This window comes from Topomyia yanbarensis, chromosome 1, assembly GCF_030247195.1.
Source record: "Topomyia yanbarensis strain Yona2022 chromosome 1, ASM3024719v1, whole genome shotgun sequence".
Taxonomy (NCBI): domain Eukaryota; kingdom Metazoa; phylum Arthropoda; class Insecta; order Diptera; family Culicidae; genus Topomyia; species Topomyia yanbarensis.
Genome location: NC_080670.1, coordinates 20,703,936 through 20,718,448, shown reverse-complemented (window position 1 = coordinate 20,718,448; position 14,513 = coordinate 20,703,936). Strand labels below are relative to the sequence as shown.

General features: G+C 37.8%; 1 protein-coding gene across 6 annotated transcripts in view; it reads left to right on the top strand.

The window, feature by feature from the left end:
- Positions 1-14,513, top strand: part of LOC131677060 (afadin) — a 178,558-nt gene that overhangs the window by 71,355 nt on the left and 92,690 nt on the right. For all 6 annotated transcript variants that reach the window (XM_058956595.1, XM_058956596.1, XM_058956598.1 and 3 more), the window contains exons 2-7: positions 5,946-6,313; positions 6,392-6,500; positions 6,756-6,949; positions 7,033-7,183; positions 7,641-7,924; positions 8,032-8,113. In XM_058956595.1, the coding sequence (XP_058812578.1) occupies positions 6,200-6,313; positions 6,392-6,500; positions 6,756-6,949; positions 7,033-7,183; positions 7,641-7,924; positions 8,032-8,113 (934 nt within the window). In that variant the 5' untranslated portion in view covers positions 5,946-6,199. The remainder of the gene's footprint in view (positions 1-5,945; positions 6,314-6,391; positions 6,501-6,755; positions 6,950-7,032; positions 7,184-7,640; positions 7,925-8,031; positions 8,114-14,513) is intronic.

Below are 14,513 nucleotides of genomic sequence, written 5' to 3'. Positions count from 1 at the left end.
TTTTTTGTTTTGTCCATCTTGGAGCTACGTTACGTTATGCTTGTAAAAATGTAGATCGATTGGATTTGTTTACAAACAACGACACACATTAAAAGCTAGCATATTAGATTAGCGCCGTTACCGCAACAAAATCTCTCCAGTTGTTTTTATTAAAAATGTGATGTAGGGACTGGTGTCCACTAAGAGGTTGAAATCACTATTATCTTGCTTCGGACAACCCCTGCCCAGAGACCGCGCGGAATTTGACGATAGAAGCGGAGAATTGATTCCCTGGGTTCATGCTCCCCATGTCGTCAGATGAAACTTTTTTTTTTTTTCATTTTCTGCACTTTTAGATTTTCCAATTCTTTGTACTAAAGCAGTAAATTTATTCTTAGTCTCCCTATCTATTCGCGATAAACCTGTATGCTTCTGCTTCTAGTAGTTGAGATAATAATAAAATTCGTTCGCGTGAAATTGTCAGTTTGGCCGTCATACAAAATAAGGATTTCAGTATAGTTGATGCTTATTTTGGTCCGCTCAAAATTATTTCATATTCTCGTTGAGGAATCAAATGATAGTTTTTTAGTTGTAGGCCAACTTTGTTTACTACACTTAATTTGTTTTCGATTTTTTTTGTGCTTTTGCTTTTGCTAGTTTAACTTCTGTAAACATGATATTTAAATTTAGTTTAGTTTCTAGGCATTTCCTCGCTGTTTGCCTTTACGATATTGCTAAATCGTATTTTATGCACCTACTAGGTCTCTTGGTTGTCCAGAGACTCCAAAAATCTTGATAAGCGTGCCAACTCCAGTACAATTTCAAATTCCTATCCTTTTAATATTGTCTCTCCTCCGGTGGTACTTGTGGAGTGCGCAATAGTATATACGATTTCTAGCAAAAACAAGTGTCTCACTAACATTCCTTCTCTTTTCTGCTGTGAGCTACGATCAGGTCAGTGTCGGTATTGATCAATAAACAACTTGGGATTGATAGATGTTGTACAATGTGCATGGAAGGATGTTTTGTTACACCAAGGCATTATCAATTCGCTGTGTAATTTCTGCTAGTCCCAATCAATAACGGAGTAACAACCACGGTGCTCCCACAAGTCTAATCTGAAGCTCTCTATTTTTTTTTCAATCTGATGTGCGTATAAATTGATTAATATCGGCCAATTTACCAATGTAATTAAGAACTTTCTCCGCATTTTCATCAAATCTTCATCGGTATCGATTATCTTCAAATACATTAAACATTAATTTGTAGTTCTGCAAGACCCAGGTTTAAAATTGTAAAATTCATTTGAAGATTTGATCACGCAACACCTGCAAGTGTTCTATATAGATCATATTGGCTATTTTCCTAGGTATATGCCTCCACTAGTATCACGATTCCTGCCCCCTGTAACCCTCGTGGAGATAGTCTTGCTCTCTAGCAAAAGCGAGTGTCGAACTAACATTCCTTGCTTTGCCCAGTTGAACAGCCTTGGCCCAGACCGGCGTCGATATTGTTCATATTTATTAAAAGAATTAGTGAAATTTGCACTCTGAGTATAATTCACTTCTTCCAAGTATAGTTTTGTTTGTTCATTGTGCATTTTCATTCAATTGGTAAACCGCGAAGCGCAACTATAGTCTACGCATAAGCTATTACACAATTTTATATGTTATTGCTTATTAACGAAAATGATATATAATTAAAAGCTTTCGAAAACAAATCCATATTTCGTTCCTAATAGCACGTATAGTATTTTCTATTTAGCAACCATCAAGCCGTGAATGAAAAAGCACCCTAATGAAGGGACAGTATCGAATGTACCAGCGGCGATCGTCACTTCACCTAAGCTAGTAAGCTATAAGATCTGCATCACAAGGTGACGACGGCAAGCAAATGTGACATTTCACGCCGAAGTGCGCCATTACGATTTCCAAATGGAGTGATATGAACAGGAGATGTGCGAGTAATAAAATATATTATACTGTTTCATAGCTTCCTGAAAGCATATACGACCTGTCTCATGAAGCATTGTTAGTTATAGTGCAAATACTTTCACGACCGACTTAATTTCTCGTGTCAGTGCACATTCGTATGGGTTTTATATTTAATTTAACACAACTGCCCATAACTCGATTGTTACATAAAAACTACGTTTCACAAAACGAGATAATTAAACCAGCATGAACGATTGATATATAAAAGCTGCGTGCAACTAGAATTTAGCCAACACATGCTCCATGGAAAGAAAAACCGGCATTCCTGCCCGATAACCCACGATGAAGACAAATAAACGAAACCACTAGAGACAGCTCCCCCGTCATGTGCAGCATAGTTCAACTGCCATAATCTAGAAACTAAGAATTCCCACACTTGCTTGTCTTGCTCTGTTTCGTATCGGACGATCAAAAGGCCAGGTTGTTTTGGACGTTGTTTATTTACATTTCATGCACACACCACCGCACTGTCTTCTGTTTGGCAACAGTAAACACCGGACGAAACAGTTCCGCTTTTGTATAACCTATACATTGTTCTTTTTTTTCTCTCTGTCAGAAGCATTGCTGATGTAGGGTAAATGGCTCGAATGGTAGGACAAGCTGTGGCACAAGCTTTTTTTATTTGAATATTGAGAATCGTGTAGAGAGGATGTCAAAATACTTTGCGAGATGCTACAATAAAGCAAGGCAACGTTACACTAATTGCCCTGTTGTAGGTTTGTTACAATTTAAATATCCCGTAAAGTTCATCTCTCCGTTCTGATATTTTTTACACTCTTATTAATATATAGATGCTTACAAAAAATTTAAAAAAATATGATCCAGCTTTATTTTTTATTTGTTTTTAACAATTACAGAATACATAAGATAGCTAATAATAAAAGAATACAGTGAAGACCCGTTTTTGTCAGCCCCTTGGTGAATTTTAGGCTGATAAAACCGGGACATTGATAAAATCGGGACATTCATTTTTCTTTTTTTTTTTTAATAAATCGAAGCTCTTAAAATATTATTCTTTAGTCCCTAGACATAGTCTCATAACCTTTCCTGATTATTTAGCTAAACTTCTCTTCTTCAAAAAAAATTAAAAAAAATTTTTTTGCATTTTTCGGATCTCTAAGATAAGAGAAAAATGCTCAAAAAACGATTTGCTCCATTCAATTTGGCTCGTCTGCTAGAGCCCATCAAACTACCAACTATCAATTTTCATATGAAGCTGATAAAATCGGGTCAAAAAGCTGATAAAATAGGAGGCTGACAAAATCGGGTGCTGATAAAATCGAGTCTTTGCTGTAATTGTTTTCTGATGAGCTATTCCAAAAACGCATTTTTATTATTTATTATTGATTATCAATGATGTTCAATTCAAAAAATCCAAATTTGAATAAAATACCATTCGGTAAAAGAGAAAAATCGTATTTATTATTTTTCGCTAAAGAAGGCAAGAATTTTTTTCGAATAAATTAAAATTCGAGTTGCTGATTTAGACAAACAAGCACTGGTTGGAACGGTTTTACATCTGGCAACGTTTTGGCAGTAATGGTTTTATGTTGGGCTAAATATTTTTCAAGCTATTCCTGCGAAGGTACTTTTTGCGATGTTTTTAAAATCTGGAGGTACGATAGGTCACTTTATTCGAGATTTAACAAAACAATGTACAAGTCTAGAAAATCAGCAGTTCTACTTTTATTTGAAGTGCATGAATACTGCATATATTTTAAAAATTAACGCAAATAATAAATGGTATTAATTGACGTAATTCAGGTAAGACATTGAGGAAACAGGCAAATGATGTTTTTTTATTTCGATTATAGAGGTTTTAACCTTAAGGTCATTCGCCTCTTCGGGTTAGAAAATAAATTTACTAACCCTATGTTCGGGGTCGGTACTCGAACCCAGGTGCGAATGACCACATAGTTTCAAAATCCACTTTTGTGCACGCGAGCACACGTGAGAAACACATTAACATACGAACGCTTAAGCCCTTCGCGATCAAAAACGCACACCGATGCCCGTGATCGCACAAACTTAATAATACTCCGGTAATAAAGTGAACGTCTTAGTTTTTACGAAATTTCAAACAACGGAGTGGGCGTAGCGTATTGGTAAATCGATTGCCTTGTACGCAGCGCACCTGGGTTCGAGTCCCGACCCCGCACATAGGGTTAGAAATTTTTCCTAAGAGATTTTTCTAACCCGAAGAGGCGAATGACCTTAAGGTTAAAACCTCTATAATTGAAATAAAAAAAAAAAAAAAAAAAAAAAAAAAAAATTCAAACGCTGTCTCAAGCGAAAACCTACAAACGTCCTTGTTCGCACGATCATGAATCGGTAAGTTCCGGAATCCTTTACACTCTGTCCCAGCAAATTAGGTCCATACATTCAGTAGGACCAATAAAAAAATAAAGCTCATATCCACTAGACAACACGTTCTATGGCGACATGACCGGGAACTCTTGTGATATGGAAGATCTCACTTTCTTCTAGCATCTGAGCCGTACACCAAAAATTAAGTATTAGATTCACTATCCGCACGCGATCATATAATAACACACGCGAATATGCGAAAGACGCACGGTTATAAAATAGAATTTATACACGCGAAGTTACATACACGTTAGCACACGCGATATACAAACGCTCGCGCGTTTGAGCACGTTAACGTACAAATGTTCGAGCCCTTCACGATGATGTACGCGATTGCGAAGTCTCTACCCCCGCACATATCTGAACCGTACAATGAATATCACATTCAGAATCACGGCCCGCTGCAATTGGGCATAAGCAGCGTTTTAGTGGGCGACATTGCCTGTCTCGTCTGCAATTGTAGTATGTGATTCTGACGGGGAGCCCTTCCGAGAACCCAGCTCTACAGCTCCAGTAGGACAACTCTCGAAAAAAAACCTAACCTATTCATGCCCATGTTGTTTATAAACAACAACGTTTTTGAACAGTTGTAACTAGCCAAGTTTTTACAAAAATAAGTAATGCCAATTATAAGGACTATTACCCTTCTTCACCTGAGCACAAACCGTTATCAGTTTTGTCCATAGAACTGAATTTATTGCAATCAGTCTAATTGTATTCCACTGGAGCAGTGCTGCTAGCTGAAGTTTATGGTTTAAAAAAATAATCAATTTAGGCTGTCGTCTACTATCTCCAAAGCAAAAGAAGCACTTATATAGATTAATACAGGTTTTTTGTGTTCCTTTACCCCGAGCCGTTTCAAGGAAAATAGATTTGAGACCATACAGGAAGTGGTAGAAAAAGTTGGGTATGAAAGGGTCAAACGAAATGATTGTCCTTCAATGACCAGGAAAGTATATATTGATACTATGTCTAGTAAATATTTGATAACTTGCCGTGATTCTATCGAAACGTTGATATCGGGAAAATCTAGTGGTTATTTTGATTTTCTTTTGTGGTGAACTCACCAATATCAGTGGGGAATCAATAGCTTGTCGAATCTGAGTACTGTGAACTAGACCAGGTATTATTTTAAAGCAAACCTTGATAAAGGTTGTACTTGAGTTAGAATTTGTTATTTCCGAGTATCAGTAACCTGTCTTGCTCCCTAATATGTGGAAACCTTCACTTTTTTGCGAAGGTCGGTGCGATGACTATTTAGCACCATAATTGTTTAAGACCGTATTGAGAGTCCTGTCACTAAGTTAGTGTCGAATACTGATGAGACAAAGTCGAAACGCAAATTCCATAGCTGCATTTGTCAACAATACTTCAAAATATAAATTCATAAATTTGAATCTTACCAATATATGTTAAACAGTTTAGAATAAATCGCGCTCACAATCTTCAAAAATGTCCCATCTGTCCGCACTTTAATCAGCGAATCACGACCCCTTGCGGCTGCAAAGTTTGAATCCAATTGGTCTTAATGAAATCAATTATCATTCACTCGACCCAAGCTGCTGTACTAATCTATCGTTTTCTCTCTCTTTCTTCAACGCACAGCACCGGAGACAAACGGTTACTAACGCCAGGGACTTTCAGTACAACCCCCAACCGCACCACCGCCATCGTTACCAACGGCAGCGATTTTCCCGCGGTGTGCACTAATTAGCTCGGTAACTTGAAGGCGGCATCGAACGCTTGCGGGGCCAGAGCCGGTCCAAATGTTTTGCGTCTTTGCGCATCTCGGGACCTAGGTGATTCCACGCCGCAGTCCCCGCTCCCGCCCCTCAACCTCCGGCCCCTCCAGGCCCTAGATGAGTATGTCAATGAACGAAAAACGAATGCTAGACCGCGAAACGCTTCGTTCCGTTATCCAGCAATGGAACACGGTTCGGCTGGATATCTTCGCTCTGTCGGAGCCAAACGAGGTAGGAACAGGTGGAAGGTTCTCGTTGATGGATTTTTCCACAATTGAGTTATTTTTCTTTGTTCGTTTTTTTTTGCAGAACTTGGAATTCCATGGTGTCATGCGATTCTATTTCCAAGACGAAGGGCAGAAGGTGGCCACGAAATGTATCCGCGTGGCATCGGATGCCACCGTGTCCGACGTGATTGGTAAGTAACTAGGTTTTATGTTTTCAGTTCAGCCGCAAATAATTGGCACTATTTGGATTATTAGTGAAATGCCACGCGCATGCTAATTTTCTATGAATACAGTCCCACCGTTTTCTGATAATTAAAAGCTAATTTGGCAAACAGTAGGACACAACTGAAATATTTAATCGAATTCCACACCCACCTTCTTCTGTCCCAATGTAAAACGCTTTTATATGTATTTACTCACTTTTTAATTAATTTATGTCACAACAGAGACGCTAATAGAGAAATTCCGCCCGGACATGCGGATGCTATCCCTGCCGAACTATGCTCTCTACGTGGTGCATGCCAACGGGGAAGAGCGCAAGTTGAACCCGGATGAAAAGCCACTGCTGGTGCAGCTCAACTGGCATAATGACGATCGGGAGGGACGGTTTTTGCTAAAGAACTGTGCCCAGAAAACAAATGTAGGTTTTTCAATTTCCGGCTGAGATGTTCTTACCCTTTCTGTGCCATCGGTAACTAAATTTCCGTTTTTCCTCACCACCAGACACTAGACAGTATTACCGATCAGCCAAGCTTCAAGCGGAAACTATCGAAACGGGAAAAGAAAGAGCAGAAAAAGAAGGAAAAGCTTTTCAAGCTGCAGTCAAGTGGAGCTGCGGGATCCGAGAATCATGTGGCTGAGAAGCTGTACACAGGTAAGTCTATCGACGGGGTGGAATGGTGAATGAGTTATTTGTTCAAGAATTCCAATGAATCATCGCCAATTGCATGCTTGTCGTTTGTTTGGGCAGTTTATAAAATGATGTTAGAATACCTACCACGTTCATTCTTCTCTTTATTTTCTTTTTCACGGGTTGCGCGGAGGATGCGTCCGAAGATAAAGATCAAATAATCTATGTTATTTTGAAATAAACCAGGTTCTGTCATGATACTGCGTAGCAGACTTATGCAAATATGCTTTATGCTTTCTGCTTACTCCTGAATTTGCTTTAAAGCGAATGAAATACATCAATCATCTTCATTTTTGTATTTCTCACGGGACATGCAGAAGCATCGTAATAAAAAACGCAACAGCCTTATTCCGCCGACAGGCCCTGTCAGCATCATCTCAAACATAAATCGAATAACTCTTCATCGCGCTATCCCTTCCAGAGCTGCCGGAAACATCCTTTACGCGTTCCATCTCCAACCCGGAAGCGGTGATGCGACGACGGCGGCAGCAAAAACTCGAGAAAAAGCTGCAGCAGTTCCGTTCCCGCGACGGGGGTCCCGACACCGGTGGGACGCTAAAAATCTACGGTGAAAGTCTATGTCGCGATGTGCCTTACAAAACGCTACTGCTCTCGATACGAGACTGTGCCCAGGCCGTGGTACGGGAGATGCTCGCCAAGTACGGCATGGATAAGGTGGACCCGCTGCACTACTGTCTGGTACAGGTATGTATCGACTCTCGTCTTTTGCGGTTATTTCCCCTGTACATCTGAAAGCAGATTGCAGTTGGATTTTGCTCCGACCCATTACAAATGATTCTTCCTGGTTGTAGGTTAACAGCGATGGATCCGAGTACATCCTGGACGATGACGAGTGCCCGCTGTCGATATTGATGAATCATCCCACGTCAAGGGGTAAGTAGCTTTCGATAATTTCGTTTTCTATTTTACTGTAGCAACAGGTGTGTTGCATTACCTGTCTCGTGTTCGCACAAAGTACAATTCAATTTTGCCTTTGGAATTGTGTTGCTTCGCTAATAAAATATTGAGTTTATAAAAGAATCAACGTTGGATCTTAAAATAGAGTGAAATTGAATTCTGCCGTGAATAGAGATTTTAAACAAATTAGTTGGATAGTTACGCTGCTAATGTATTTGCGTGAGTATAATGCAGACTTGTAAATAATTTAAAAAAATGGATCATCAGTCTGCTGACCACTCACAGAAATTGGAAGTGTTAAAAAAACAAAATCAGTCGATTTTAAACAATCTATCTTTATTTGACACGACATTTTGTTTACACTTGTAGGGTTAATCGAACCGGTTTAACGTGTGAGCTTGATATGCAGGGTACATCTTAGTTACGCAGGTTGGTTCATAGGTCAGAACCTCTCGACAGATGTTAGTGGGTCATGTTTGGGGAAAGAATCGTTCTAAACATACCTTCGAATCTCAACCATTGCAGAATTATTGAACTTTTTTCTGTAAATACAGGGTGATTCATCTTAAGGTTTTCTTAAAAAAAAACTAAATAAATGGTTTTCGCGAAATCTTTATTATCCCTCGAAGGAACATTCTTGGCCATTTATTATTTGAAAATTTCTTTTGATTGTTGACCATAGCATCGCTTGAGGTGGACCATTTGAGTGGTCAAGTTTTTGATGACGAGCTCGAGAATTTCAAGTGATATCTGGCTAATTACTCGAGCAATGTTGGCTTCCAATGCTTAAAACGTTGTAAGCTTATCCACATAGACCATTGACTTCACATAGCCCCATAGAAATGGACTAGAGGAGTGATATCGCACGATCTAGGCAACCAATTGACAGGTCCAAGGAGAATTTCTCACGCAATAATTCCATTGTTACATTACTTGTGTGACACATGGGGCCGTCCTGATGCAACTAAATGTTGTCAAGACTACGGGCTTTAAGTTCGGGTCTGTTAACCCTCCGGGAATTGCGTTTATGGCCCACTGAACGAGCAGCTGATGCCCTAAGACGATTTCGCTAGATTTTCAGAGCAGCGTGCGCTCAGTGCACTAGCGCGACTGCCGGAAGGTTAACATGGCACGATAAAGGGAGTTACTCACAGTAATATGGCGCCCTCTCTTACTTTTAATGATACCATACCGGCCCATAATCCGCACCAAACTGTTGTTTTTTGTGGATGAAGTGTTAGTTCTTGCATCTCTTCCAACTGTTCCTAACTTTAAATACGGCAATTTTTCTTATTGACGGCAGAGTCGTGGGTCTCATACGTTTTACAATGTTTAAGATCACCAGAAATAAAAATTTCTTGCTCTTGTGTTTAAATTCTTTTTCTTGGTGGTGAATCATTAGCTGCATTATCCACAAGAACTTGGTCGTCAATCCTTCGCCTTCTCTCGTGTTCACGTCCAGATTGTCATCGCAAAGACGCCGATAATAAATTCGCTAAAAGCCCATCGCTTTCTTGTTGTTCATGATGAGATGTTCTTGTTGGTTTATTGTTCTTACCAGCCACTATCGTGTATTAGTCTTCTTCGGTGTTGGCTGCTTTGTTTATTGTGCTGGTTTTTGATTTGCAGACATTAGGTGATGTCGTTGTTGCGTGAGTGTTTGTTAATTTCAGATCTGCAAATAATACTTTAGTAATCATTTTTTTCGGGAGATTTTGTGAAGTCAGTTGACCTTAGGTGTCTGAAGGCGACGGACAGAATATTTTTTTGGGAGACAGAAGGTTCAGATCGGTTTACTAAGCAGATGATTTAATGGGGAATACAATCCAGACAGCAGATGATTTCATGGGGAATACAATCTTTACGGTTGGCAAACAAGATTCATCATCATTCTCGTTCAAGATCATATCTATCGAACTCCATCGAATCATGTCTGATGTGCTTTCGGATCAAAAATATCTTCCGCTAAGTATCTCGAAAATTCGCCCAGATATTCTCAGATTGGTAATAGCCTGCCTAAAAATGCAATTAATATTACTGACGACAAATATTTTATGAAAGACTACCGACTACATGCCCGCCCACGAAATTGAAATTGACGGTGTGGTTACAAATTGGCGTTTTTCATGTGTGAATCTACTGAACCTCGGTTGGCTGTTTCAAGGGCTTCTTACTCCAGGCACCTGCACAGGACGGGGCAAAATAGTATGCTCCTAAAAACTCGTATCGGGTGACCTGTAGTGGAACTGTTTTGCCTATTTAGGTCCTGTTCGACATGACTGTGCCTATGTGCCTAAAATCTAGCGAAATCGTCTTAGCGCACCAGCGGCTGTTCATTCAGTGGGCCATTTGCGCGACTTCCGGAGGGTTAAGCAAGCTTTTTCAGAAATACTAAAAGGAGTTACACCATTTTTCGCGACACATTATGCTCTCTTGGCTCAGTAATAGTTCAGCTTTGGCTATCCGCTTGAAGACGTCTGCGTAAATCTGAATGGGCCTGACAGGATCGTAGTGTAATCTTCTACCCTTCTTTGACGGAGTCTCTATCTTGCACCCTTTTGTTATTTAGATTGGTTTTCTTTACAATTTAATATTTATCTGAAACCGGCACATTTATTCTGTTATATTTTATATTATTCCAATTGTTCCACCTGTTTTATAATGCATATGCCCGTTTACACGTTCCGTACGTAAACTCGCTCCGTGCCGTTGATGTCGTGCCTCCTTTTACATCGCTCAACGGCAATAAGGATTCTATGCCTGGCTAAATATTTTTCAAGCCAAATCTAATAAGGCGAAGGTACTTTTTTCGATGTTTTTAAAAACTGGAGATTCGATAGGTAACTATATTCAAGGCTAAATAAAACGACGTACATGCCTAGAAAATCAGCGGTTCAACCTTTATTTGAAAAGTATGAATACCACAGATTATTTTAAAATTAATAACACATTAATAATAAATGCAGTCCATTGACGTCAATCAGGTAAGAACATCAGGAAGTGGCAAATGATGTAAAAAATCATGAAACCGCGGAAGAGAATGCTGAAAACATGTTTTTTAAACAGCTGCATGTGGCTTTGTACTTGCGAATAACTTCTTAGGCGTCCTCGTCGTCGGCAGAGTGTGGAATTGAAGTTGTACATTCTGGTTCACGTGGACGATCATGTTTGCGGTTCGTAGCATTTTTTGGGTTCCTTTTCCTACTCTGTTTCGATCATGTTTTTTTCGATTATCTACTTCAACAACACCTTGAAATATTATATTGTAAACTCACGCGAAATATCTGACGCGCTTTCATTGATGAGCACTTTCCTTTACCACGTGCACGTAATGTTTCGAACGGAACCTTGAATTGTTCAGAGGCTGAGCGAATACTGGCGCCATCTTGAACAGATGCCATTGCGTTACTTATGTCCTCTTCACTTTGTTTTGGCGTTTTTCGCACGAAATTACGCGTAATTTTCCAGTCAATATAATTCAAATTTATATCATAGTAGTGACCTATAGTGCCACAAAACGGCTGATCTATCGTGCATGGGGCTTAACTACTTCTTGTGAAACACATATGGTATTAGCAAAATAGTATTCTTGAAAAATTTTGTACATAATAGTAGCCATTTTCTGGCTAGAAAATTTTAGTTCCACATTTTATTGAATAGAGTATGCCATCGCCGTGACCTCATTTCCAAAATGGATTCGAAAGACACATTGTCAAAAGAGGAATTCCACGAAGATCCGCCCGAAAATCTCCAAAAACGTGACCGACCATCTTCGATTCAGATGAAACTTTACGCGTCTCACCGGTACGAAAGAATAAACTTTTCCCACAGTCATTGAGATCATTTGGACTCAAGAACAATTTTTTAAAAGGGCGGCGAAGTTTTTGCGTGCATTAATATAAAAAAAATGTTACGATTACCATATTTTGTACAGCAAACCCTCCCGAGAATAAATTAAAAGGAATACACAGCTCTGCACGAAAAAAATACACGCTAAAAAAATGTGACATTTTTTTACAAAAACAAAAATTTGTGTTAAAAAAATAAATTATAAAAAACCCATTGTTTTTGTTTTTGGTAAAAAACCTTAAAAGAAAGGAAATATTTTAATTGTAACTACATCATGGAGAGCTTGTCAGTAAAAAAGTTTTTTTAACTTTAACTTTATAGCTGTTTTCAAATTTCACACTTATTGGCCGACTGTAGTTTTATTACAAGATATGATTATAAATGTCATTTCAAATTAAAATGTATGAAAATCTTTCAAAAAGTAGTTTTAGAGATATTTGGAATTTTGTTCCAAGAAAAAGAATCAATTCGTGCAATTATGTCCTTTTTATAAATTATTCGCATTTCTCCAGCTATTAACCATTATTTTAAGCACGAAAACAGATTGTTTTAGTGTATTTGAGTCATGGAGAATCTATCAATTTTCCTAACAACAACTTTTAACATAATTTTGTAATTCATACTGTTTGTAGTCAAAAATACAATTTTCTTATTGAATATGATTCTAAATGCCAATTACTTTGTTTTATTACAACCTTTTGATAAGTTGTTCTCGTTTCTCCATCAAGAACAATAGGTTTTTCAAAATGCACATGCAATTTGCTGCCCTTTCCTTTTGACATCACGGAAAACATTGAAAATATTATTCCACTATGTTCCAATGATTAAACTATATAGTTGAATCATATTTCTATTTTTCCGTGTAGTTTTCAAATGGTTTACAATATCGTCCTGAAATCAAGATTTAAGCTATAGGAAATTTTATGTGCATTTTGAAAAGCGTATTGTTTGCGATGGAGATACGTGAATAATTTATGAAAAGGTCGTAATAAAACAAACTGATTGTTTTTGTTGAATCAAAATTTTGAATATGTCGAAAACTACCACAATTTTGAAAAAAAAACTTATTTTGAGCATTTTGATTTGAAAAGGCATTTAGAATCAGATTCAATTTAAGGAAATTGCACTTTTCACAGAAATAGTTCTAATTATGAAAATATGATAAGGTATTATTAGGAAAACTTTCTTATTGACAGCTCATTAATGATCCATATGCACAAAAACAATTTCTTGTTCAAAATGATAAAGATTTGATTGTTGATAGTTCATGATGAAGAAACGCGAGTAACATAGAAAAATGGCACAATTTCACGAATTAATTGTTTTTCTTGAAACAAAATTGCAATTATCTCACAAACTGTCACATTTGGGAAGCTTTTCGTTAAAGGCATTTTGATTTGAAATGACATTTACAATGAATTCTGTAATAAAATCACAGTTTTGTCGAGCATTTAGCGTAGAATTTTTAAAAATGTATAAAATTTGTTTTTTAGTGTTTCGGTTTCTCCTCGTCAGTAACTAACACCAACTTAATGCTAGTTAGATAAATCACAATTATTGCGTGAACGTCAAACAACTAGTTTATACCGAGTGATGTCCCGATAGTAAGCACTATAAGTGCTATACGATAGTACACTATCGAGACAACACTCGGTATAAGCCAGTTGGTTAGCGTTGACGGAAGACGTGTGACATTTTGAATTTTAGTGTTTAACTAGCGCCAATTTGATGCTAGTTTGGATTTATCTAACTAGCGTTAAGTTGGTGCTAGTTACTGAGGAGGAGAATACGAAACACTGAAAAACCATACTTTATGTTAGCTGTTGTGTTTACATACTCGTCTACTGTTCATTTTTCATCCAAAAAAATTCGATTTTTCGAAATAAATTTTTGTTGAAAAATTTTAACGCTTCAAATTTTTTTTAACCAAACCGTTCAAGTACAAGTACAACAAAATTTGCTTAACACCCTTAAAAAAGGTTACGAACTTAGCTGACATTTTTCCGTAACTTTGTATGTAAGCCCTTGAGGATTTTCTTGACAAAAAAATAAAACATTACACAATGGCGCTTTTGTAATATAATTTTATTTTTTTTTTGTTTTTGTACAAAATGTCAACATTTTTTTCAGTGTATTTTTATCGTTGTAAAACTGTTTATTCCCTTCAACTTATTCTCGGATGGTTTTGCTGTACAAAATACGGCAATCGAACATTTTTCTTGCAGGTAATGCATGTAAAATCTTCTGCGCCCTTTTGAAAAATTGCTCTTGAGTCAAATTGTTTTAATTGACAGAGTATATCAGGGAGATTCATCATCCGAACACAACTGCAAAGTTTTGCTCGAATCGGCGATGGTCATAATTTATGATTCGCATCTTCAATATCTAGAAGAAAAAAAAAACTCCCACGCTTGATTTCTTCTGCGAAAAAACTTATTCAATGTTAAATATAAATAACATTGTGCAGCAAAGTGGTTACAGACTTCCCTCGCTGATGTGCATGGTGCATTACGTGAAGTGGATGCTC